Source organism: Ailuropoda melanoleuca, chromosome 16 (assembly GCF_002007445.2).
Source record: "Ailuropoda melanoleuca isolate Jingjing chromosome 16, ASM200744v2, whole genome shotgun sequence".
NCBI classification, from domain to species: Eukaryota; Metazoa; Chordata; class Mammalia; order Carnivora; family Ursidae; genus Ailuropoda; species Ailuropoda melanoleuca.
In genome coordinates, this window is record NC_048233.1 from 81,549,616 (window position 1) to 81,574,807 (window position 25,192).

The 25,192-nt window shown below is 51.1% G+C and overlaps 2 protein-coding genes across 2 annotated transcripts; one reads left to right on the forward strand and one right to left on the reverse strand.

The window, feature by feature from the left end:
* Nucleotides 1-6,432: 6,432 nt before the first annotated feature.
* BEST1 (bestrophin 1) lies at nucleotides 6,433-17,190 on the forward strand. The gene is made up of 11 exons (XM_034645294.1): nucleotides 6,433-6,646; nucleotides 7,249-7,436; nucleotides 8,605-8,699; nucleotides 9,169-9,402; nucleotides 10,006-10,160; nucleotides 10,733-10,810; nucleotides 11,157-11,309; nucleotides 12,706-12,786; nucleotides 13,091-13,242; nucleotides 15,178-15,825; nucleotides 16,849-17,190. The coding sequence occupies exons 1-11, from the start codon at nucleotides 6,578-6,580 to the stop codon at nucleotides 16,865-16,867; spliced, it is 1,872 nt and encodes a 623-aa protein (XP_034501185.1). The 5' UTR covers nucleotides 6,433-6,577; the 3' UTR covers nucleotides 16,868-17,190.
* A 121-nt stretch (nucleotides 17,191-17,311) lies between these two features.
* FTH1 (ferritin heavy chain 1) lies at nucleotides 17,312-20,050 on the reverse strand. Its single transcript, XM_034645293.1, has 4 exons — nucleotides 19,723-20,050; nucleotides 18,164-18,310; nucleotides 17,734-17,859; nucleotides 17,312-17,637 (listed from the first exon to the last, which is right to left on the reverse strand). The coding sequence occupies exons 1-4, from the start codon at nucleotides 19,834-19,836 to the stop codon at nucleotides 17,473-17,475; spliced, it is 552 nt and encodes a 183-aa protein (XP_034501184.1). The 5' UTR covers nucleotides 19,837-20,050; the 3' UTR covers nucleotides 17,312-17,472.
* Nucleotides 20,051-25,192: the final 5,142 nt, after the last annotated feature.

Here is a 25,192-nt window from a genome sequence, read left to right on the forward strand (position 1 = left end):
AACAATATAAGGATGTCTGGTCTAGCCACTTCTATTCAACATTTTACTGGAAGTTTTAAACCATGGCAAGAAAGTAAATAAAAAGCATCCAAATTGGAAGGGGTAGTAAAACTATCTCTATTTGTAGATGGTGTAATCTAATATAGGAAATCCTAAAGAACCCACACAAAACCATCACAGCTAATAATGAATTCAGCAAAGTTGCAGAATATAAGATCAGTATGCAAAAATCAGTTATATTTCTATACACTAGCAATGAATTATCTGAAAATGAAATTTAGAAAAACAGTTTCATTTACATTACCAAAAGTAACAAAATGTTTAGGAATAAATCTAACAAAGAGGTATAAGTCTTGTACACTGCAAACTACAAAACATTGTTTAAAAGAAATTTAAACAGACCTAAGTAAATGAAAAGACATCCTATGTTCATGGATTGTAAGGAAACAATATTGTAAAGAAAGCAAAGTGATCTACAGATTCGATGCAATCTCCACCAAAATTCCAACTGTCTTTTTTGCAGAAATGAGCAAGCTGATCCTCAAATTCATATGGAATTGTAAGGGACCATACGTAGCCAAAACAATCTTGAAAGAGAAGAACAAAATTGGAGAACACTTCCCGATTTCAAAACTTGTAAAAAGCGACACAACCAAAACACTGTGGTACTGACATAAGGCTAGACATATAGATTAATGGAATAAAATTGAGAGTCCAGAAATAAACCCATACATCTATTGTCAATTGATTATCAACAATAGCACCAAGACCATTCAATGGGGAAAGAATAATCTTTTCAAATAATAGCACTTGGAAAAGTAGGTATCTGCACGCAAAAAAATGAAGTTGGACCTTTACCTCACACCACATACAAAAATTAACTCAAAATAGGTCAAAGACCTACATGTAAGACCCGGAGCTATAAAACTGTAGAAAACTTAACAGTAAATCTTTATGACCTTGGATTTGGTAATGATTTCTTAGATATGACGTCAAAGAACAAACAAACAAAAGAAAAAATAAACCGAACTTCATCAAAATAAAAAACAAAAAACTTCTGTGCATCAAAGGACATTCTCAAGAAGGTGAAAGATGACCCAAAGAAGGAGGAAAAAATATTTGTAAATCATATATTTCTTATAAATCTAGCATCCAAAATATATAAAGAACTCTTAAAATTCCACAAAAAGAATATATGAGCAAAGGACTTGGATAGACATATCTCCAATGAAGACCTGAAAATAAACAACAGGCACATGAGAAGCTCAACATCATTTGTCATTAGGGAAATGTGAATCAGAACCACAATGAGATATCACTGCACACCCACTAGGCTGGCTTTTTGCCGGGTGGGGGTATAACAAGTGTTGGCGAGGAGACGGAGAAACTGGAACCCCTCATGCAGTGCTGGTGGGAGTATGAAATTGTACCGCCACTGTGCAAAACGGTTAGGTAGTTCCTTGAAAAGTTAACCATAGAATGACCCTATGACCCAGCAACTCCACTCCTAGGTATATACTTGAGAGAACTGAAGACACATTTAGAGATAACCTTGCCAACATATATATGTAGTAGATTAAAAAAAAAATGGAAACAGTGCAGATGTCCGTAGCTGAGGAATGAATAACAAACTGGGATCTATCCATACAATGGAATATCATTCCACCCGGAAAGGAAGGAAGCAGCCCTGCTACGTGGATGAGACTTGAAAACACGATGATGCCAAGTGAAAGAAGCCAGACATAAAAGGACAAGGATCACACGATTCCATTTATACAAAGTGTCAAGAAAGGGCCACTCCACAGACATAGAAGAAGCAGATTGACGGTGACCAGGGCTGGAAGAAAGGGGTGAATGAGGAGTGACTGCATGATGGGTCCTGAGTTTCCATTCGGGTGACAAGAATGTTCTGGAAGGAGTGGTGATAGTTGAATGAAGTAAGAGTCACCCAATTGTACACTCAAAATGGTTAAAATGATGAATTTTATGGTATATGAATTTTTCCTCAATATTAAAAAAAAAAAAAAGGAAGGCAATAAGTCAAAATGATCACCAGTCACCAAGCTGGTGGGGTAGGGGGATTGTGGTCAGGGTCTGTGCCTCACCTGGCTGGCCGCAGTGGGGCGGAGTCCATGGGGACAGGGCAGCTCGGAGATCCCCGTGTTCTCCCCAGGGCTTGGTGAATCCTCTCGCCTGTTGTCTCGGGTTGGGCCGTCTCTGGCCTAGTCCATGCTATTCCATTGTCATTGGCAGGACTGGGCTTGGTGGAGCTGGACCCAGTGCGTCCCAGCCCCTCCCAGTCCCTGTGGTCTTTCTGCAGGAGCCAGAGCTTATGGGTTTATCTCTTGGGATGTTGAGTCTAGCCAGCCTTTTAGGGGTCAGGGCTGCAGGCTCCAGGGTAGAGGTGCTGTTATCTGTGTTGCTTCCAGGCCCCAGGCTGGCAGTATCCCCCCTTCCCTGACCAGATATGCCAAGCCCCCTCCTTTTCACTCTTGGCTTCTGCCCTGTTTTTTCTGTGATTGGCCCAAGAGGGGGTGTGGGCAGGCAGGTACCCTACACAGAGCCTGGAGGCAGCATCCGGGGCTGGTTGGCCTACCCGAGGGCCCCCTGTCTACTGCCCCCAGCCGAGCTGGGTCCGCTTCTTCCTGCCCAGCTGAAGGAGGGCCTGGAAGGGCACCGTAGCAGGCCCTCTGTGATGCTCCTGTCCCCATGGTGATCCCAGATGAGAAGGCCGTAGCATTCCGTCCCTGGAACTTCCACCCCTCTTTCCAGCTCTGTTTTGCCTCTCTCTTGGAGATGGCTCTTTGCTGGTGGCCTCAAGAGCACGGGCTCTGCAGCAGTCAGAGTGTCTTCTGTGTACCCCCTATCTCTTGGACCTCTCTAACCCAAGTTGAAACCACTACCCTAACAGGTAAGCCTCCACCCCTCAGAAACTGACCTCCACCGGAGAGGTGATGGTGAGTCCTGGAAAAGCCACAGCGTTCAAAATGAGAAGACCCAGATTTCAGTCCCGTCTGGCCGTCTAGAGCTGTGTGACCTTGGACAAGAGAGGCCTTGAGCTTCAGCACCCTCCTCTGTAAAAGGTAGATGACGAAACCCTACCGAACTGTGGCTCAGGAATGCCTCTGTAACTTTGCATGGACTTTCCCCTCTATGTAATACCCTTTCATCCTTCTCAGCTCAGGCAAACTCCTACCCATGCCTCAAGACCCAGCTCAAATTCTCCCTTCTCTGTAAATGTTTCTTTCTGAGCTCTGTGGGCTTGACACAGATACTAGGTTTTGCCATTTTGTGTTAAAGTTCTTTAAGCGTTTCCTTCATTTTTATCTGACTAGGAATTTTTGGAAGCAGGAATCAGATTAGGCTTAGTTCTGGCATCAGAAATGGTTTGTTGGATGACTGCTTTGTGGAACGGAAAGCAGAAGAGGCTGACCCTGACTGGGTCGGATCCCATCCTTGCAGGGGTCGATCCTGGGGCCCTTTGTCCAAGCATGGTGTGGGTCAGTCTGTATGCCTGAGATGCGCCTGGATGGCTGGGGACATTTTCACAGCCAAGACCCAGCGGAAGAGACCCTGGCTCATGTCTGGGGTCTACCTGTCTTAGCACTGGGGTGCGGCTTCTTATGGGGTGTGTCTGCGGATATCCTGGGGCATCTGGGAGGGCAAGGGGGCTCGTACAGCACTGTCAGCGGGTCCTGGTGAAACTTGGGGTATTGACAAGAAACCTGCGGTTCAAGGAAAAGAGAGGGAGGACTTCAGTTGCCACTGTGTCTTCCAGCTCCTTCTCATGGCTCTACAGCTGCTGGTCAGGGTCAAGGAGATGAGGAGACATCATCCAGTGTCAGCTCCAGGGTCCCTACAGATTGGGACCAGCTAACAGGGCTTCCAGGGCCAGAGCCAGCTAGTCAAGGGCGCTCTCCAGTGGTCACCATGGGGAAGGCAGGAACTTGATGACAGAGGTGTTTCATCTGTTCCTTCAACTGATATGGAGTGAGCTTCCCCGTGCCAAGCGTGGTGCCAGGCACATGTTTCAAGTTTAATTAAAAATATATCGATCATCTGCTAAGCGAAAAGCTCTCTCTTGAGTGTTTATATTTTTTTGGTGGGGGGAAAAGGGAATACAAGGTAGGGAATTATCCATTACATCAGTGATTCTCCACCCACGCTGCCTTTTGGACTTGCCTAGGGAACTTGAGAAGACATCCACGTCTGGGACCTGCCAGCCCAACCGAATCTGGAGGGGTGGGGCAAAGGCGCCAGGGGCAGGCAGCCAGGCATGAGAACCACTGGTTTGGAGAGTTGACTAAATTGTTACCCATCATCCTCATTGCTGAGGTAGGTGTTATTGTCCCATTTTCCGGATGAGGAGACCGAGGCTCAAGTTAAGGACAGCGATGGGAAAGATGTTTCCCACAGCACAGGCAGCAGGGGTATAGCAAATACTCCTAAAAGGCTGTTCCTGGTCTCTGAAGAGACTCCCTCATAACTGCAATGGCATTATTTTAAGCTGTGATTAGAAAAGTGTCCAAGGTTGTTGTGAAATAATCCTCCCCCCCACCCCGGGGGCAGAGAATTACAAAGGCAAAGGTGGTGTGCACAAAAGTCACCTGCAGGGGCGTCTGGGTGGCTCTGTCGGTTAGGTGTCTGCCTTTGGTTGGGGTCATGATCCCAGGGTCTTGGGATGGAGCCCAGCATCCAGCTCCCTGCTCAGCTGGGGGCCTCCTTCTTCTTCTCCCTCTGCCTGCTGCTCCCCCAGCTTGTGCTCTGTCTCTCTGTGTCAAATAAATAGCTGAAAAATCTTACCCCCCCGCAAAAAAAGTCACCTGCAATCTCAGCACTGTTAACACTTAGGAGTAGGTCAGAGAGAGGGGGAAAGAGAGGGGAGGGAGGAGTTGGAGAGAGGAGGAAGGGGGAAGTGAGGGAAGGAGTGGATTTATTTTAAGGCTCTGGGTCATATTGTAAATCAGGACTTCAGAAGATCCAATCTGAAGACCACTGGCATCATAATCCCCGCAGTGCTCATTAGAAATGCAGCCCACCCCCACCCCCCACCTTCCCACGAAAAAGATCCCGAGAAGCTGCCCGTTTCATATACATTCCAGACCATTCTCAGGGCCACTCAGTGAAGACCAACAGCCACTGCGGCTTCAAGCTTTCACAAGAGGAGCCTGGCCTGGACACCTATCACTTCCAATGGCTTGGGAGGGCCCTCGGGGATAGCTTGATGTATTAAAATGTTTGGAGCCAGGTGCTGAGATATTAACCGGCTGCCCTTGGGGACCGGGGGACATATTCCCATTTTGCCTGGGCTGGCTGGAAGCCACCAGCATAAACACCAGAGCTGCTGTGTCATCCGGCACCGGGCCCAGCCCCCACACAGCAGCCTCCTACCCCCGCACCCCACCCGCTTCTTCCATGGCTGTGAACCAACCTACTAACAGGATTCTGCCAGCCAATCACAGCCTGAATAACCTATGATGTCACCATCAGCCAATCAGAGCTCCTCACAGGCATAGGCAGACCTCTGTCACTCTTACAAAGGTGATGAGGTCTAAAGCGATACCATCTTTTTTGGATAGGGACACTGAGGCCCAGGAAGGAGCAGAGGCCCACTAGGGTCACCGCACACAGGGGTCAGAGACAGGACTAGAAGCCAGGACTTCTGACTGTGGTCCAGTGTTCTTTCCATTGCCCTCAGTGCGGCCAAAGCCGCCATAGGGCCTGGCCGGCAGCCCCCTCTCTCTGTGTAACTCCTGGCCCAGGAGACGAAGACCAGGGCCCTGGCCCCACTCCCCACAGCTCTGCCTGCAAGATCTCAGTGGTCAGAAACAGATCCTTCGATCTCTGTATTTGAGGGCCCAGAGAAAATGGCAGGATTGAGCCCATGGTGGAGGGCAGTTGCCCTAAATTCTAGCCCTCTTCTTAGTCCCCACCCACCCCCAACCCGACAGCACCGGCAGGAATTAGAGGGGCCCTGGGTCCTGACCAGCCGTGTTGGCTGCAGCTAATACGCAGATTATGAGAGGGGGTCCAAACAAGGCTCCTTTGTGGAGGCCCTGGCTTAGGGAGTCAAGTGACCGCTTAACTCACGCATGGGCAGGGCCAGCCCCGAAGTGTGGGTAGGGGGACTGGCCACAGGACCTCCAAGAGTCCCACCGGTCCAGTGGCCAGAACTGTTGTGGGATTGCCTGAGAAGACTGGAGCCCCTCTTGTGAGTAGGGGTGGGCCCAGGCCAGTGGGCTGGGGCTTTGAGGGCCTATGGGGTGGACGGCGGTCCCTGCATGGGTGCATGTGATGTAAACCCAAGGGCAGCATGTATGTGGGTGTGGGGGCACCTGTGTGTCTGTGCAAAGCTTCCCAGGTGGGAGTGAGCTTGGCGTGCACGAGGCACAAAGACATGGAGCCCCCGCGCTCCATCAGAGCAAGCAGGGAGAGGGTGGGTGTCAGTCATTGCTTCGAGAAGTTTTTATGGAGCACCTCCTACGGGAACACAGCGGGAGGTTCCATTCTCAGGAGGGAATGGTCAGTAAACAAGCAGACGTCCTGCAAAATAGAATTTCAAGTAGAGCAAGATAAAATGCTGTGTAGAGAAATCGACAAGATGAGGGGACAGAGAGTACCAGTGCCACTGGGATGCTATTTGCAGGTACAGTAGTTGGGAACACCCTTTCTGGGCAGAGGACCTGAAGTGGGAACGAGCCATACGGTTAGATGAGAAAGCGCATCCTCTAGGCGGAAGGATTAGCAAGTGGAAGGGCCCTGGGGTCACTGTTCAGTAAACGTTATTTGAGCATCTCTACCAGCCAGACTCTGTTCTGGGCAATGGGGACAGGGCAGTGGACAAGACTGACCAGGCCCCTTACCAATCTTGCTCCAAGGTGGTTGCAGGTGCTTGGGAGCTAATGAACAGAATGGGCTCAGAATGCTGCCTGGCTTAGGGGACCAAGCCCAGTATGCAGACTTCGCTATTGCTGCTGTCATTGCCTTTGCCATACAACTTAAGGGCACAGACCTATCTGTCTTCCTTGCCAAAGCTGTGGGCAGCTCTGGGCTCCCTTCCCTGGCTTCCCATGTCCCACAGACGGGAAGAGCCGAAAGGGCCTTTGAGGCCACCTCATTCCCCTCCCAGTGTCCAGACAGGAAAGCTGAGGCCCAGCGCAGGGAAGAGTCCCAGCTAAGATCACTCCTGAGGCCCAGACAAGGCCCGACCAAGCCCCCCATCGGTGTCTCTCCCTGTCTGTCTACTAGGACCCAAGCCCACTTGCGGCAGCCCAGTGCCCGGCCATGACCGTCACCTACTCAAGCCAAGTGGCGAATGCCCGCTTGGGCTCCTTCTCCCGCCTCCTGCTGTGCTGGCGAGGCAGCATCTACAAGCTGCTCTATGGAGAGTTCCTCATCTTCCTGCTCAGCTACTACACCATCCGCCTCGTCTACAGGTGCCGGGGACAGCCTGGGGCTGGGGTCTGGGAGGGGCGCAGCTGGGGCTTGCAACAACCAGCCGGCCAGCCAGGGGCCCGGGTACCAGAGACCTCTAAGGCTGACCTGCACTCTTGGCCCAGCCCTGGGGGCAGGAGGGCCGGGGGTTGGGGTCTGAGGAGGAGGTAAAGGGAGGCAGCTCCGTGAAGGCTGGGAGTGTCTTTCCTCCAACCCAGGGAGAGGCCCTGGAACCCAGGCCTTACCTGGTCCTACGCAGCCAGCCTGTTTTCCTAAATCCCATCACAGGTCCAGACCATATGTTTTTTTCCCCCAGTAAAAACGTGTACTTAAATAAAATACAGGACAGATAAAATCACAGAATGTATGAAAACATTTTGAAGGGGAAAAGCATTGACTGAAATGGATTGAAAAACTATTAAATACAGGAAATGCTTGAATTCGTAATTATAATACCAATAACAAAGCACATTGGTTTTCATTGGTTGTTACTCCGGCATGAATATACTTTTTTTTTTTTTTAATTAGACTTTATTTTTTAGAGTTTTAAGTTGATAGCAAAATTGAGCAGAAGGTAGATAGTGTCCATATATCCCCTCAAACACACACAGATGCCCCCACTATCAACACGCCACATTTGCCATAATAGATGAACCCACACGGACACACCATTATCACCCAAAGCCCACAGTTTGTACTAGGTCCCCTCTTGGTGTTACATTCTATGGGTTTGGACAGATGACATGTATCTACCATGATAGTATCACACAGAGTAGTTTCACTGCCCCCAAACCCTCTGTGCTCACCCATTCATCTCTCCCCACCACATGGTTTTTTAAAGACTAAACACCCTATGTTTGAATCTGCTTTCAAACTATTCCTTTGAATCCTTTAAAAGGGTCAGTGGTGCCTAACAGTAACTCCTTTGGCAGGATCGTCTTTCCTATATCTCACAGGAAACCTCTTCCAGCCTTGGAGCAAAGGCCCCCTTGAGGTTTGGGGCTGCCAGAGAAGGAGTGGGACCTGGCTCAGGCCAGAGGGGGCACCCCAGGCAGGGCCAGTGAAAGGGACAGGGAAGTGGTGGGGTAGCAAAGAGGCAGCCACACTCCTACCCTAGGCCTGGCTGGAGCCTCCCAGTGTCTACACATCCCCTCAACCCCCCCCCCCCAGGATGGCCCTCACGGAGGAACAGCAGGTGATGTTTGAGAAACTGACTCTGTATTGTGACAGCTACATCCAGCTCATCCCCATTTCCTTCGTGCTGGGTGAGCTCCCCCTTGGGCGTGTCGGGATCCCAGTGACTCCTCCCGGCTCCACGCAGGTGGACTACCAGGAACTGGCTGGAGAAGGCCAGTGTCCCTCTCGACAAGTTCAGGGAAATGGGGATACTGCAGCCAGACACACTGAAGTTAGACGTTAGGAAGGACGTCCTGAGGTTAGCACTCAAGACCCCAGCTTCTGAGGGCAGAGCTGACCTGGTCCCTGGAGCCTCCCAGCAGGAGGGTAGGGGTCTGGCAGATTCTTGGGATAGGCAGGGGGCCCCTGGGAGAGAGAACTCCGGCTCTTGCGCCTTCATGAGGGGCTCTGATGGTCTTCCCCTCCTGAGCGCCTTCCAGGAGGGTCGGGGCTGGGCCGGCTGCCATCAAAAAGATGGAGAAACCGAGGCATCGCCCTCGCTTGGCTCTGGCCGCAGCCTGGGCCCTCGCCCCTCGCCCTCCCGCCTCTCCTGCCCAGGATTCTACGTGACGCTGGTCGTGACCCGCTGGTGGAACCAGTACGAGAACCTGCCGTGGCCCGACCGCCTTATGAACCTGGTGTCAGGCTTGGTGGAGGGCAAGGACGAGCAAGGCCGGCTGCTGCGGCGCACGCTCATCCGCTACGCCAACCTGGGCAACGTGCTCATCTTGCGCAGCGTCAGCGCCGCGGTCTACAAGCGCTTTCCCAGTTCCCAGCACCTGGTGAAAGCAGGTGGGCGGGGCCGGTGGGGCCCGGGGCGGGGCCAGGAGCGGGCACGGGCGGGGCCGGAGCCAATGGGTGGAGCCAGAGGCCTCCGGGCTGAAGATTGGGTGGGGCCAGGAGCCGGGTGGGGTTGAGACCTCGTCGGATGGGGCGGGGCGGAGTCGTGTGCTTGAAGATCGGTGGGAGCGAGGCTCGGAACCGCGCGTGAGGATAGAGGTTTGAGATAGGGTTAAGGACCCTTGAGGGATGAGGGAAGAGCGGGGACTGAAGGCCGGGGGCGGGGCCTTGGAAACTGGTGAGAAAGTACCCGTCTGCCTCCCTCTGCCCTTTCCCGTCCAGTTCTGCGGTTTCCAGTCTGCATTTCTGTGACCTCCGTCTTTGACCTTCCCTGACCTGGTGCTGATTAATAAGACAGACCCTTCTCACGTGCTCAGGCCAGAACAGCACACAGTGGGCACCCAGTAATTATTTGTTGAAAGAGGATGGCAAAGGAGCTCCATGGTCCCAAGGAACTTGGGCCAAAATCCTGGGCTTCGGCAAGGCCTGGCCACCCCTGCCAGCCATCGTTCTGCGGGTTCCCCCACCCACTGCCTTCTTCACTCCACCCTGCAGGCTTTATGACCCCCGCGGAACGCACGCACTTGGAAAAGTTGAGCTTGCCGCACAACACGTTCTGGGTGCCCTGGGTGTGGTTTGCCAACCTGTCAATGAAGGCGTGGATTGGAGGTCGAATCCGGGACCCTGTCCTGCTCCAGAGCCTGCTGGATGTGAGCTCACTGCAGAGATAGGGCTGATTCAGAGTGGAGACGGTTGCGCGCCAGGTGGAAAAGTTTCCTACAAAGAGAAGGCTTGTGGCTCCTTCTAGAACCTGCCTTGGGATTGTAGGATTTTGACCAACAGGATTCCACAACCCACGGTGGCCCCTCCCCCAAATTCCCCTCCCACTTCCTCTCTAAAGTGAGCCTCTGAGATCCTGGCTCCTTTTTTTTTTTTTTTTTAAGATTTTATGTATTTATTTGGGAGAGAGAATGAGAGAGAGTGAGCATGGGGGAGGGTCAGAGGGAGAAGCAGACTCCCCGCTGAGCAGGGAGCCCAGGACTCCAGGATCATGACCTGAGCCGAAGGCAGTCCTTAACCAACTGAGCCCCCCAGGTGTCCATCCTGGCTCCTTTTTGATAGATGAGGAGGCTGAAGCCCAGAGAGGTTAAGTGAGCTGCCTATGACCACACAGCCAGGGCTGGACCTTGAGCGCCAGACGCTGGTACCTGGGGAAGAGCTGGGGTTGAGCCTGGGAGAGTAGCTGGTGGTCAGAACCCCAACCCTCCCTACTGCTCCCCAGGAGATGAACATCTTGCGTACTCAGTGTGGACACCTGTTTGCCTACGACTGGATCAGTATCCCGCTGGTGTACACGCAGGTGAGGACTAGGCTAGTGAAGCTGCCCCTTAGGGAAACGGGGACTGGGAGGACTCAGGAAACAGCCTGTGATGGGAAGAGCTCACTTAGGGGCTAAGAGGTTCACCCTGGGAGTTAGGTCTGGACTTTGCAGGTTCTCTCTAGTGACAGGTTTGAAGAGTCCAGGCTCCTGCCTGGTTCAGCCCAGTGGAGGGAATGTGATTATCCCTGTTTTAAAGAGATCGCGGAGACCCAGGGTCATTGCACTGTGCAAATCAGAGCAAGACCTCGTCCGCCCAGCCTAGGGAGCTTCCTGATCCCAGGTCCCCAGCCAGTCCATTTCTGCTGCCACCTCCTTTCCCTCCCAGGTGGTGACCGTGGCTGTATACAGCTTCTTCCTGGCTTGCCTGGTTGGGCGGCAGTTCCTGAACCCAGCCAAGGCCTACCCTGGCCACGAGCTGGACCTTGTTGTACCCGTCTTCACGTTCCTGCAGTTTTTCTTCTATGCCGGCTGGCTGAAGGTGAGGTTCCCTGCCACCAGACTGGCTGTGGTCGTGGCTAGGAGGGTCATGGCCACCCAGGAAAGGAGAGTTTCGAATGTGGAAAGTAGGGTGCTGGGCCTCCACCACAACCCTCTGGTCTTACTCCTTCCCCGTGTCTTTACATATGAAGAAACTGAGACCCAGAGAGGAGTGGGACCCGCTTGAGGCCAGTGTCTGATCCCAGCGCTTCACCTGAGGCCTTGAACTTAGCAGGCTGGACAGATACAGGGAAACCTCAGTTGTCAAACCATTTGATATGCCCCCTCCAGAGAATGTTCCCCAAATGTTTGTCCAGAACAAGGGAAATGCCTGGAATAGGAATAGCAGTGGCAGGCCCTGCGGGTGAGGCAACCCCTCGCTGTCCCCAGCGATTAGGCTCTGGTCCCAAACTTGTCCCCTCTGCGTAGTAAAACAAAAGTCCTGACACTAACTACCCCAGCCCCCACTCTTTCAAGGCAGTTGAGCAACTCCTCTCCTTACTCAGGATGTCCATCTGTGATGCGGGCTGGGCTTGGGGGAGTGTCCCGTGCCCATCCCAAGTGGCTTTTCCAAGTATTCCTCCCACTACATCCAGGGCTTTTCCTAACAGGAGCTCTGAACAACACAGTTCTGTCTCAATCTTTTTATTTTTCCTCTGTTTCTCACCCATTCTCTGTCTCTTCCTTTTTTTCTTTATTTTTTTAGTAGTGGTGGTGATGGTACATTGCCCCCTCCTGCCCTCTCACCCACGTTTCACGCGGGTGAAATATTCCCTCCCTATCCACACCCTCTTCCCCACAGTCATCTTCGGTTTCTACAGCTCAAACCAATTACACCATTTTTCTGCTCGGAATTCCCTAGTGGCTTACAGGATGTCTCTCAAACCCTTAGTGCAGCCCCTCAGTACTGCGGAGATCTGTCAGGGGACTTCAGAGGTTAGCGCCAGGACTCGGCCTGCCTGGGCCACCCTTTAATTGAACACAGCCTCCGACATCTCTCTCTGTTGCTTTGAAAATCATGAATAAATGAGTGTTTGAAGACTTGAATGAGTAAATGAACGAATGCATAGAATTATGGAACTCTGGGGAAGATACCGTGAGGGCAGGGACGGGTGGTGACTCTGCTGAGTGACAGGCTCAAGGACAACTCCAGGTGTTCAGGGAGCAATGGGCTCAGGAGAGGGGCTCAGGCTCAGTGTCCTGCAGGGAAGGGGACTGTGTGTGGGTGCCTATGAGCGGGGATGGCTGGAGCCCTCACATACTGGCTTTGGAGAGGGTGGTCAGGCAGGAGGGGCATCGTGAGGGGCGTGGAAAGAGCAGGAGCCGAAGTTGCAGGGCAGGGAGCAGAGCTGCAGGGAGTCTCCCTGAAGACTTCCAGAGCCTTGCCTCTCCCCAAGGTGGCAGAGCAGCTCATCAACCCATTTGGAGAGGATGATGACGACTTTGAGACCAACTGGATTGTTGACAGGAGCCTGCAGGTATTCGGGGAGAGAGGGAGCCTGTCCTGTGGACCTTCCCTGAACTGGACCCAAGGAGGGGACCCCACGGTTCTGTAGGGAGGCCTCACAGTGAATTGCTCCCCACCTCCCAGCCAACCATTCACTCACGGGAGTCTCACCCCAACTTTTGAGGTTGCAGATAGGCATCAGTCTCTCCATTGCACAAGTAGGGAAACTGAGGCCCAGAGAGGGGGAAGTGACCTTTCTAGGTCATCTAGCAAGATCACAGTCCTGCTTGGGCTGAGCTTTCTGTTGGACATCTCCTTGTGTGCCTGGCAACCAGGTGTCCCTGTTGGCTGTGGACGAGATGCACCAGGACTTGCCCCCGATGGAGCGGGATATGTACTGGAACGAGCCAGAACCACAACCCCCCTACACAGCGGCTTCCGCCCAGTCTCGGCGAGCCTCCTTTTTAGGTTCCACCTTCAACATCAGGTGAGCAGTGCCAGGGAACCACTTCGGTGGGTAGAAAAGCCCACGAACAGGAACTTGGAAAAGCACTAGTTAGTATATATTGGATGTATGCTAAGTGCTGGGAACTCCGCTAAGCTCTTTATATAAACTATCTTTTTCTTCCCAATAACCCTGGTTTGGTATCTGCAGTTTTCAGATGATTAAGTCCAAGTTCAGAGAGGTTAAATAGGCTGCCCAGCCCAAGGTCACATAGTTAGCAAGCAGTGCATGCGGACCAGGTATGTCTGCTTCCATCTCCACACCCCTACCCGTTACCTTGTACTGCTTAGTAACTCCTAACACTATAAGGACTTTTAGGTAACTCCAGCCTAGCCCCCCTCTCCATGTCCAGAGTTGGAAACTGAGGCCCAGAGAGAGAAGGGACTTATTCAAGGGCTGACAGTGATCAGTGATGTGGTTGGGACTGTCGGAGCCCTGTTCCCAGCTCTGGTCCAGAGCTACATTTTCTGATACACCAGGGTGTTTAGATGGGGAGTGAAAGTGGGGAGTCCCGGTCCCTGGTATGGAGGCGGGGCAAGTATGTGCCAGCAAGAGGCTGATTCACCACAGGTACCTTCTGGGTAGACTCTGTGCTGGCGTACAGGCCTCAGGTCACCCACAGCAGCCAAACTTTCTTGCTCATGGGTCCCATTTCCCTGATTCGGTCCTATTCCCTTGTGAGCTGCAGCTGGGCCGCAGTGGCCTGAAGGGCCATCCCAGACAGCCCTCTCTCCCCAGGATAGTGGAGAGGACTTTCCCCTGTGTATCAGGGTCCATACCATCCAGGTTTTCTTCCGCAGTATTAAGCACTGTTTTCTTTTAAAAACCAAATACTCGGGGCGCCTGGGTGGCACAGCGGTTAAGCGTCTGCCTTTGGCTCAGGGCGTGATCCTGGCGTTGTGGGATCGAGCCCCACATCAGGCTCCTCCGCTATAAGCCTGCTTCTTCCTCTCCCAGTCCCTCTGCTTGTGTTCCCTCTCTCACTGGCTGTCTCTATCTCTGTCAAATAAATAAAATCTTTAAAAAAACAAAAACAAAACAAAAACCAAATACTCTATTAAGCCATAATTTGAATTAGCTAGAGTCCCTAGTGGGTATGAGGAAGATTCGAAAAAGTGATCAAATGAAGGATGAAGGATGGAGGTCAGAAACATTTCTGGAAGCTGCTTTTCAATTCCATATGGTCTGTGCTCTAGCAGCTGAGGGTTGGGTGGGGAACAGAGGATACTAATGCTGTAGACTTTGTCTCCAAAGAACACACCATTTAGTGAGGGGCTTCAAACCCAAGGCCCAAACTCCACACACAAGGTACAAGGTACTAGATGCCTGGGAAAGAGAACATAGAACAGAGACCACCTCTGGTCTGGGATGTGGCCTCCAGCGGGACCCAGAGCTGCACCTTGAAGCATGGGGAGAATGTGGACACAGGCGAGGCAGGCCACATCCTGGGACAGTGGGCTTTCTCCTGCAGAGTGAAGGCTCTGGGCTCCCAGGAAGCCACACTTCCCTTTTTGTGGATGCTGCTCCCCAGCTGGAACCACAACCCCCGGCCTACCCACAGTCCCTCGTGGGCCTCATCTGACCCGCTACACCCGGGGGCCAGTAGTTCAGGTCGCTCGGAGGAAGGGATGTTAAAGAGAAGACGAAGAGAAAGCCCTTAAGTGCCAGGCTAGGGAGTTTAATGCATGTGGGCAAGAGGGAGTCACGGAACAGTGAGGGGAGCCAGGCTGGGAAGGAGTAAGAGGCCAGTGCAGTACAGGACAGGTCAGGAGAGAGGTGAGTCCAGGCGTTGTGAGGAACACCGTGTGTCCTTGGCTTTGGGCCAAAAGGAGCGAAAAGAGGGGGTGAAAAGAGAACTCTGGTCTGGCTTTGGTCCTTTGTCCCCTACTCAACCTTGAGTCTTGTGCTTCTTTGCAGTCTGCATAAGGAAGACATGGAGTTTCAGTCAAACCCAGAGGAGGAAGAGGAGGGCACTCACACTGGCATCATTGGCCGCTTCCTAGGGCTACAGTCCCATGACTACCATCCCCCCAGGACAAACTCAAAGACCAAACTACTGTGGCCCAAGAAAGAAGGCCTTCTTCATGACGGCCAGCTCAGGAAACTTGGGGGTGCCAGGCAGAACTCTAGGGACCAGGAAGAGAGCAAGGCCTGGAAGATTAAGGAGGAGGATGCTTTCAAGACTGCTGCACTGTATGGGAGGTCAGGCTACCACAGTGCCCCACAGACACCCCTCAGCCACACACCAATGGTCTTTCCACCTGGACAGTCAGCACCCTCAAGCCTTCGCAGAATCTCAGGTATAGACGGCGCTGTTAAAGACCAAAGTCTACAGCCCGTGACTCCTGGGACAAAGACCAGTTTTGAATTGCTCCCAGAGAGTGCTGGGCCCTCCGTAGAGCACCCAGAATCTGGTCACACGAAGAGGAAAACTGTTGAGTTTAACCTGACGGACATGTCAGAGACCACTGAACATCGTCTCAGAGAATCACATTTGGACCAGTCAACTAACATACACACTATACTCAAAGGTCATGAAGATCCATATTGGGCCTTGGAAAACAGGTTTGTCCTCTACCTTAACCAGGGTCACTTCACCTCCCCGCCCCCCCCCCCATGGATAGGAAGCCCCACCACCTTTCTTGTGATTCTACCCTTCTTCCACCTTTCTGGAAGCCCATTTTCCTATGGTTCCATCACCCCCAGAGCATGCTGGACTTACACCCAGTATTGGCTTGGGGCATACACCTGGCCACCTCAGCAAGAGCCCTTGAAGTTTGAGGGCTTTTGCTCATTTCACCGGAGCCTGACATCATTAGAAGAGCTCCCTGGGTCCCAGGTAAAGGAAGGTGAGGTTGCAGTGACAGGAACGATGCCTGGCAGCCATGATGGTCAGATGATGTTCCTGGACCAAGCTCACTTTGAGTAGCAGATGCAAAACCGTTAAGGCAGAGCTAGGGTCTCTGGGCTGTAGCCCAAGAGCTCCACTCAACTGCCCAGGTGTAGCTCAGAGATCACGTATGAACACTCCCCCATAACCTTTCAGTGAAGAAGTACTTCCGGAAACTTAGACCCCTGGGAACTGGCAGATGGTTAAGGTGAGGGTATCCAGGTCCCTTGGGGTTTATCTCACTGCTTTGGGGTACTTGTTGGGCGTACTTATCAAGACTTCTGAATGTAAATGTGCTCTTCATGCCACCTTGGGGTCAATCCACAGCGGTCACAAAATCACCCGGTCCCTGCATACTGATTTCACCCAGTGAAGATCTACCCTACCCACCCCCATCATGTGAGCACTGGGAACTTCCTGTTTTCTAGATTCTCAGCCCCTTCTGCGGTCAAAATGCACTGTGATGAAAACCTAAAGGGCTACAATCCTTAGTTCTAGCTAGACAAACTTCTGCAAATCACTGCAGTTTGTCTTGGAAAGGACATTAATGTTAGCAAGACGGCGGCTCTGCAGTCTCCTGACACTACTCACTTTTCTATTTTAGTGGTCCTATCCTTTGCCCTAACTCCCAACCATTGTAGTTTTGAAATTCAGATTATTCTCCATACTTACATTGTAGACTTTCTCAAATTCTCTAGGGATGAAGCACATTCTTAGCCTGTTTCCCAAGGAGAGACGCCTCACCAGCCTGGTCCTACCTGCACGTACACCAGCCGGACACTGACCCAGTCACAGTCATGCAACTGTCCACACTGAAGAATGTGTTCACAGGACAGCCAGAATTGAACAGCTTAATGGACAACAAAATCCATAGTTTCAGGACTACTTAAGCCTTTAAATGCCCTTTGTACATAAAAATTATGAAAGCTGGAATGAACCACTGGAAACATGTAATTCAAAACATCCAATTCAGAATCTGAGTCAAATACTGTCTGAATTCAGCACACCCAGCCCTGGTATCTTTTCCAAACTTCTAATAAATACAAATCCTCTTAGGCATTTCATTTTGGTTACCGTGGTTCAACTATAGCACTTAAACAGATGTTGCGAAGATGACCTAGATACATTTCTAGCGCATTCCCAAAACTCGAAAGACAAAAGCTGGGTACCAAATTACTTTATTTGAAGGAATGGTACAAATGGAAGTTAAGTAGATGTTTTGGTACAACTTATAGAAAAGGTATAGGTAATCCCAACATGCATGCACTGAGCCTCAGTGACCAGGAAGTCACTCTTGAGGCTATGGGAAGACAGCCTAAGGCTTAGCTCTCACTATCACTGTTTCCCAAGGTGTGCTTGTCAAACAGATACTCTGCCATGCCAGATTCCGGAGCCCCCATCTTGCGCAGGTTGGTTACGTGGTCACCCAATTCTTTGATGGATTTCACCTGCTCATTCAGGTAATGAGTCTCAATGAAGTCACACAACTAGAAAACATAACGGGGAAAACGTTAATGGTTAAGTTTTCCCAGGACCTGAGAGACGATGACTACCTCCATTCGCTCCCGGTTGCCAATACTCACATGGGGGTCATTTTTATCAGTGGCCAGTTTGTGCAGCTCCAGTAGTGACTGATTCACGCTCTTTTCCAAGTGTAACGCGCACTCCATTGCATTCAGCCCGTTCTCCCAATCATCACGGTCTGGTTTCTGAATGAGAGGTCACGTCAATGCATCTGCAGCCTCTACCCCTGAATCCACCAGTCAGCAAGCACCTAACATGTAACCTGCGCTTCAGCAAAACGGATATCCAAGTTTCTCCTGCAACAGTTTCCAACTTAACATCTTTGCCCATTACCATTTCTGACCTACCGGGGACAGCAGGCAGGAAAAAAAAAAGTACAGAAGCCAAAAGTACCCTCATTTTAGAAGGGCAAGTACTAGTTTGAGTGATTTGACACCTGAGGACTGCCAGACAGATACAGAGGAGGGGAGTTCTGGATCTTTTGTTCACCTTGATATCCTGAAGGAAGATTCGGCCACCTCGCTGGTTCTGCAGCTTCATCAGCTTCTCAGCATGTTCCCTCTCCTCGTGAGATTGGTGGAGAAAGTATTTGGCGAAGTTCTTCAAAGCCACATCGTCGCGGTCAAAGTAGTAAGACTGAATAGGGAACATGGAACATGTTCTGTTAGGAATGCACAAGAAAAGCACTCTGCCACCTAGCCTTTCTTTCTCAAAGCCCAGCAAGAAAGGGGTCTACACTGAAGGAAACCAGACCCCCCCGGGGGGGGGGGCACGCTGTGCTCCTGGATTGAAAGCACCCTAGTCTGTACTCTAAAACTTGGTCCTTGAAATGGAAAGCTTACTACAAAAGAACCTTTAGAATACCAGAGGGAATTGTCCCCAGCATGGAATTTAAGGCTGTTATTAGTGCAAAGTTCTTCCAGCCTGTGTTAAATCTGATTAGGGAGGGTGTGGGAGTATTTACCCTGCACAAATAGTGCATCTCTCCCCACTCCTTGATTAACCCATGTTAAAACATGAGCTTGCCAGCTTACAGCAACTGACCAATTTCTAAAATTAACCCATTAGACAAAGTGACAACTGTTGGCAATGCTAATGTATACAAAGAAACGGCCAACAGAAAGCAAAAAATTGGGTTCAGTTTTAGGAACTTGCTGTATTCAGGTGTTTCTGAAATGGAATGGCAGTCGGGGAAATCCAGGCCTGTTTTCAAATCCATCTGGAACGTGTCTATTCTTGGCTAATTTGCGCAATCATAAGGCAATTCTACGTAAAACTCCCACCACACGGCCTAAAAATAGGATTTTGAAAAACGGCTTCCACCGATCAGCGCATGGAAAAATTCTCTGCCCAGTAACCGTTGGTGTTAATTTATCCGAAAACCACGGGTTCAGTTAGACCGCCACAACACTCAGGCGCAAAAGAGTAAAAAATTAAGTGCCCGGGCAAATGACGGATGACTAAGACAACTGAGTCCGCAGAAGGGGAGATTTCCATGCTTCAATTCAAATGGGACTCAGAGATAAGCAGAACAGAGGGGTGGCGACGGCTGCTCGGAGAGTGGTCGGCCCAAGGCAGATAAGCCACTTAACACCAGCTCCCCCCCTCCCCGGTTGCTATTCGATACCATTTCCCAGCAGGCTCCGCCATACCCGGGGGGGACGGGGGCTGGACCACGTAGCCCATTACCCAAGCAAACCAACGGCCTCGAGATCACGTGATCGACGCAGAGGAAGGGATGGAAACGCAAAAACTCACTTTCCTAACTGTAGGACTGTACAAGTTGCAACCGCTCCAACTCGAGGATTTCAAGAAACCAAGCTTTTAAAATATAGAGCGGTGTGCAAATGCGGCCCTTGCCTAAGAGGGAACCCTTCCAGGAGACGGTGGGAAAGAGCGAAGTGACCAGAATTTCTGCGCAAGTCCTGGGAGACCTCGAGCAGCGTCCATTTTCCAGCAGGACGCGCGGAGGCGGTTAGCCACACCCCCGCCCCGCCCCGCCGCCCGCCGCCCGGGGAGGCCCTCCCCGGCCGCGGGCCGGCGCTCACCATGGACAAGTAGACGTAGGAGGCGTAGAGCTCCAGGTTGATCTGGCGGTTGATGGCGGCCTCCGAGTCCTGGTGGTAGTTCTGGCGCACCTGCGAGGGGGACGCGGTCGTCATGGCGGCGGCTGAAGAAAGGCGGCGGCGGGCGGCGGCTGCGCGGCACTGGAGCGGCGGCGGGGGCCTTGGAGCGGTCCGAGGGCGCTGTGAGAAGATGGTGGAGGGCTGGCTCTGAGCGGCCGGCCGGGGGGGGGAACGAGCGCCGGGTTCCGTCCAAGCACTGTTGAAGCAGGAAACCGCGGCAACTCTCGGCGAAGACTGTGGCGCAGACGGCTCTGGCCCCGCACTTATAGCGGGAGCGGGCGTCAGGCTCACTCCGGCCAATCAAGCCGCCCGCCCGCCGTGCCGAGCCCCGCCTCTTCCGGTGGGCGCGTGGCCCCGCCCCAGGGCGGTGGGGTGGGGGAGGGGCGGCCCCTCCGTGGAAGGCCGCGCGTGTCCCGCCGCGCGTGGGGCCGGGCGGACGTCCTTGCGCGTCCTGCCGCGGGCAGTGGGGCAGCAGGAAAGACGGGGGCACGGGCACGAAGCCCAGCCCCGCGCCCTGGGCCTAGGGCGTCGTGGGTCTCGGAATCGACGGAAAGCGCCCCTGGCCCCCCAGGCGTCGGGGCAAGTCTAGGTCCCCGGGCTGGCTTCCCAAGACTCTTGGCCAACTTATGTTAAAAATCCGAGCATTGGGGCAGCGGTTACCACACCCGAGGTGATTGCCTCGCCACGTAAATTGTTAAGTGGAAACCTGGGCCCCAGGAGGTCGTGTGAGTCAGAGCTGGAGCTGGGAGGAGGTTCACTTTCTCTTCCTCAAGGTCTAGATGGGGGTAAAACGCGGGCGGAGTGGGGCCCCCGCCGGGTGCTCCCCCGGCCCTCCGACTCCCGCGACCCTTTAGTCTTTGGCTGAAAGCAAACTGGCTCCTTGCGCAGCTTATACAACAAAGGCTGGGCGGGCCGTGTTTCCCGAGAGACACGGAGAGCGCCTTGTCGGAGGGAGTCGTGGGGGTGGGCCACCGGGTTTCTGAGAAAATCGGGAGAACGGGGATTAGAAAAGAAAGGAGAAGCCACTTGGATCTGGAGACGAAGCCATGAGGCCATTTTGAAATGGCCTCTTTTACCGGCCCCGGTCACAGGAGACTCAAACCGAGGAGGCCTTACAGGGAGCCACCTCCTGGGGTTACCCTTGTAGAGAAGCTAGTGTGCCACGGGCGTCACAAGTGCAAGAAACCCTGGAAGGGCGGGGCCGCCGCGTGTGGCTTGCACCTGCGTCCCAGGCACGGAGTGGGTGTGGATTCGGGGGTGGCGGAATTGGAGCTAGGCCCGGGCTCCTTTCTTCCAGTCCCCCAGTCGGCTGGCTTCGAGGCTCACTCTTCTTAACCACGTCCTTCGACCCAGGTGGGCGGCCTACCCAAGACCCTTTTCAGGACGCTCACAAACGTGAAACTGGGAGCCGAACTTCCCAGCCTTAAAAATATTAAATATACTAAAATAGTAAAAGAAGTTGCTGATGGAATTGTGATTTTTCTTTCTTGGGTCTTTACTGTATTCATTTAAAAATGAACATATGTTACTTTCAGGAAAAAAAAATTAGTGGGGCTAGAGCTCCAAAAAAATAAGCAGAAGGCTGATAAGACAGTGTAGACAAGGGGTCCCTTAGTCTGGGATAGAAGGTCAGGGAAGGCTTCCCTAGGAAAGTGACAGTTGAACTAGGTTTGAAGAAAAAGCTAGAAGGACGGTAGAGTGGAGGAAGGAGATAGGGAAGGGAATTCCAAGCAGAGAGAACAGCATATGCAAAGGTGTAAATGTGTGGAAATGCATGGCCTGTCCAAGGTACCTTAAGAAAATGTGTTGGCGGTGGTACAGGGTACAGGATTGTGTGCCGTAAGAGGGGGTTACATTTTACCCTGGGCAGTCTGGAGACGCTAAGGGATTTCTAACCAGGGAGATACCACATTTGTTTTATTTTTAGAAATCTTGTACTTTTAGGGTAAGAGTACAGCAGAATCATCAGATGCGGAGCTCTCGTATGTAACTGTAAACACCGGTTAGAAAATGTAATAAATGAAAAAAAATTTAATTTACACTGGCAACAAAACTTAAAGTACCTAGGAGTAAAGTTAACAAGAAATACATGAATATGAGAATTATAAGTGTTTGCTGCTGGACAGAAAAGAAGACTTGTGTAAAGGCAGAAATGCCATGTTTCTAGATAGCCAGCCTCAATTTTGTAAAGATGTCAGTTGTCTCCAAAGAAACCTATATATTCAATGTGATTTCTGTAAAACTCCATGGTGTTTTTAGGAACTTGACAAAATGATCCTACATTTTATTTGGAAGAATGCGTGTGTAGAATAGCTGATAAACATCTGGGGGAGAAAAGGTTATGAGGGTAGATTTACCTTCCCTGGTATTAAAAAAAAGTACCATAAAGTACTCTAGGCAGTTGGTGCCGGCACAGGAAGTGTTAACAGTCCTACCCACAAACTTATGGGAACTTGGTGGATTCGAAAGCAACATTTTGAATTTGGGGAGAAAGAGTGGGTTCAACAAATGATGTTGAAACAATTGATAGTCATGTGGACAAAAATGACTCACTGAATTTCAAAACATGTTCCAGACAGATTAAGGATTCAAGCCTTAAAAAAACCAAAACACCTATGAATTTACTAGAAGAATATATAGAAGATTATCTTTTAGAGTTCTGGGGAAGGGAGTGTTTTTTGAAGTTGTCAAAAGCCATAAATGGGCGGTTGGCAGATTTGACTACTTAAAAAAAATGAAAAGTTGGATAGCCAAGAGGTTCAGCAACACGAAGGGTGGACGAGAGACTCTGGGTCATGCAGGAGCCTGAGCGGTGCCCGGCCACCGTGGGATGATGGCAGAGGACGACCAACCATAGGATTGTGCCAACGAAAACAGCCAGAGTCTTCAAAAGAGAAAGAATCTGCCAAATAAGAGAAAATCAATGACATTCCAATTTCTGAAAGAGCTCCAAATCATAACAAGTTTGCAAAACCAAACGTTACTAGGCTACTACCTTGATGATTACTGCACTTGAATGCGGGAAAGAGATGAATTTAGAACAGGATCAGCCTATTGGCAAGAGGAAAATAGAAAATCCAAAATTTCTGGAACTTGTGGTATTGAGATTAGAACTATTTGTCTTTTGGGGCGCCTGGGTGGCACAGCAGCTAAGCATCTGCCTTCGGCTCAGGGCATGATCCTGGCGTTATGGGATCGAGCCCCACATCAGGCTCCTCCGCTAGGAGCCTGCTTCTTCCTCTCCCACTCCCCCTGCTTGTGTTCCCTGTCTCGCTGGCTGTCTCTGTCGAATAAATAAAATCTTAAAAAAAAAAAAAAAAGAAGGATTTGTCTTTTGCAACTAGTAAAAAATAAAATCGAGAAATACTTTGAGTTACAAAGGCTGATTACAGTGAATCCTCAAGACAATGACCGAATCAAGGACATGGCCGTCACAGTTTGTGAAAATGAATTAAAATTTTCCTAGTAAATCCTTTCATTCAGTTGGACAAAGCACTCAGGGCAAAAGAACAGGGGGTATGGTCCTATAAAAACTTGATAAGCCCAAGATACATGTAGTTACATCTTTGAGGGAAGCATACCTAGAAGAAAAATTGTCGGTGTAACTATAAGAATATGGAGCAGTCTGGAATCAAGTAGGTAAAAAGCCAACAAAATTGTTCTTTTCTTTGCAAAAATGAGTGATTTAATTTTTTAAAAATGAATTACAATAAAATGCACAGAATCTTAGGTGAGTTTTGACCCTTGAATACAGCTGAAACAAGATACAGAACATTTCCATTATTCTAGAAAGTTCCTTTGTATCCCTTTCTAGGAGGTTCCCCTCCGTACCCCCCCAAGACAACCACTCTTCTGATATTTTTCGATATTGATTAACTTTGCATGTTCTAGAATTTCATATGAATGGAATCCTACAACAAGCTGCAGAACGAAAGATACCACAAACCAAGTTAAAATACAAATGACAAATTGAGTTGGCATTTGTAGCTCGGTAAGTAGTGAAGAGGCATAGCTGTGTTATGTAATATTTATTTGTATGGATAATTATATACACATAGGTCACTCTTTGATTGTCTTTCCCACTACCGAATACTGTAAGCTCCTGGAGGGCAGGCGTGTTTCTGTGTTCTTCATCCTGTACTTTGCGGCATTTTGCAAGATGCTTGTTACTAGGTGTTCAGTGTTTGTTGAGCCAACGGATGGCTGCAGGATTGAATGTGGAGGATGGATACAGTCGGGCAGAAGGGCTGCCTAGCGGTTGGGAGGCAGCAGCCCTGGTTCTCCGCAGAGGAGACAGCAAGCCGATGTGAGATATGGAGGAGACAGAACAGACAGATGAGGTGGCCGATTGGGTAACATGAACGGTGGAAGTGAGGGGTGGGAGGTGGGCAAGAGAGCCCCCAGATTTCTGGCCTGGGAGCTGGATGGCTGCTGAGAATGGGAGCACAGGACAAAATGCAGGTTGGAGGGAAGGCAAGCTTGCTTTTGGACCAGATGTGCTGAGTTTCAGGGCCTCCAGGTCATCCAGGTGGACGGAGACCACAGGATATTGGACCCACTTGAAGGAAGGCGGTCTGTTGCAGAAAGTAGGTTTCAGAATCAGTATTGGCTCCGTGCTTGGATAAAACATGCAGTGGCAGTGACCCTCACGGCAAACTGAAGGATGGGTTTGGCTGTAGTGGGCCATGGAGGGAGGCTGGCTGGGAAGAAAGAGAAATCTTTGTGCGGGGCTGTTCCCTATCTTCTGGGACCCCTGGGTGTTAGAACTGCCATTTCCAAGCTTCTAGATTCTTCCAAAGCTGTGACCTGCTCTTTGGACCTTTACTGGCCAGCATTTGGCCTCCCTCCTCTCCAGCCCCAGCTCCTCGTGACTTGTAGGAGGCGGGGAGTTTGGCTGGCCTCCCGGGACAGCCACCTCGTGGGGCTGGAAGCAGTGGGAGGGATTGCGGGCTAGAGAAGAGCCAGGCTAGGTGTTTTTTGTTTTGTTTTGTTTTGTTTTGTTTTTCCTGGAGAACACTGGCTCCTTCTAGAGCTAGAGGGGGAAGAGGCGGGGGTTGCGGTAGACAGCTGCTGCCCCAGCATGACTCAGCACTCTCCTGGTCTGGAGGGTTTGAGCTTAGACTCCAAAAGTGCTTTGTCATCGCGGGGAGGGAAAGACTGGCAGTCTTGGAGGGCTGTGTCTTCCCTGTGAGCAGCGAGTGGGCGGGCACCCCCATTTCCTAATGTGGCCGGCTGCCTAGGCTAGACTAAGAACAAAGGGGTTCTGATCATCCAGCCCGGCCTCAGACCACATTTTTGCTGGAAGGGGGCGAGTGGTCATCAGTTCTACCTGTTTCTTCCTCAGTGTCTTCCCACAGCACAGTGAGGTCTCTCTCTCGCTTCTAGGGACTGT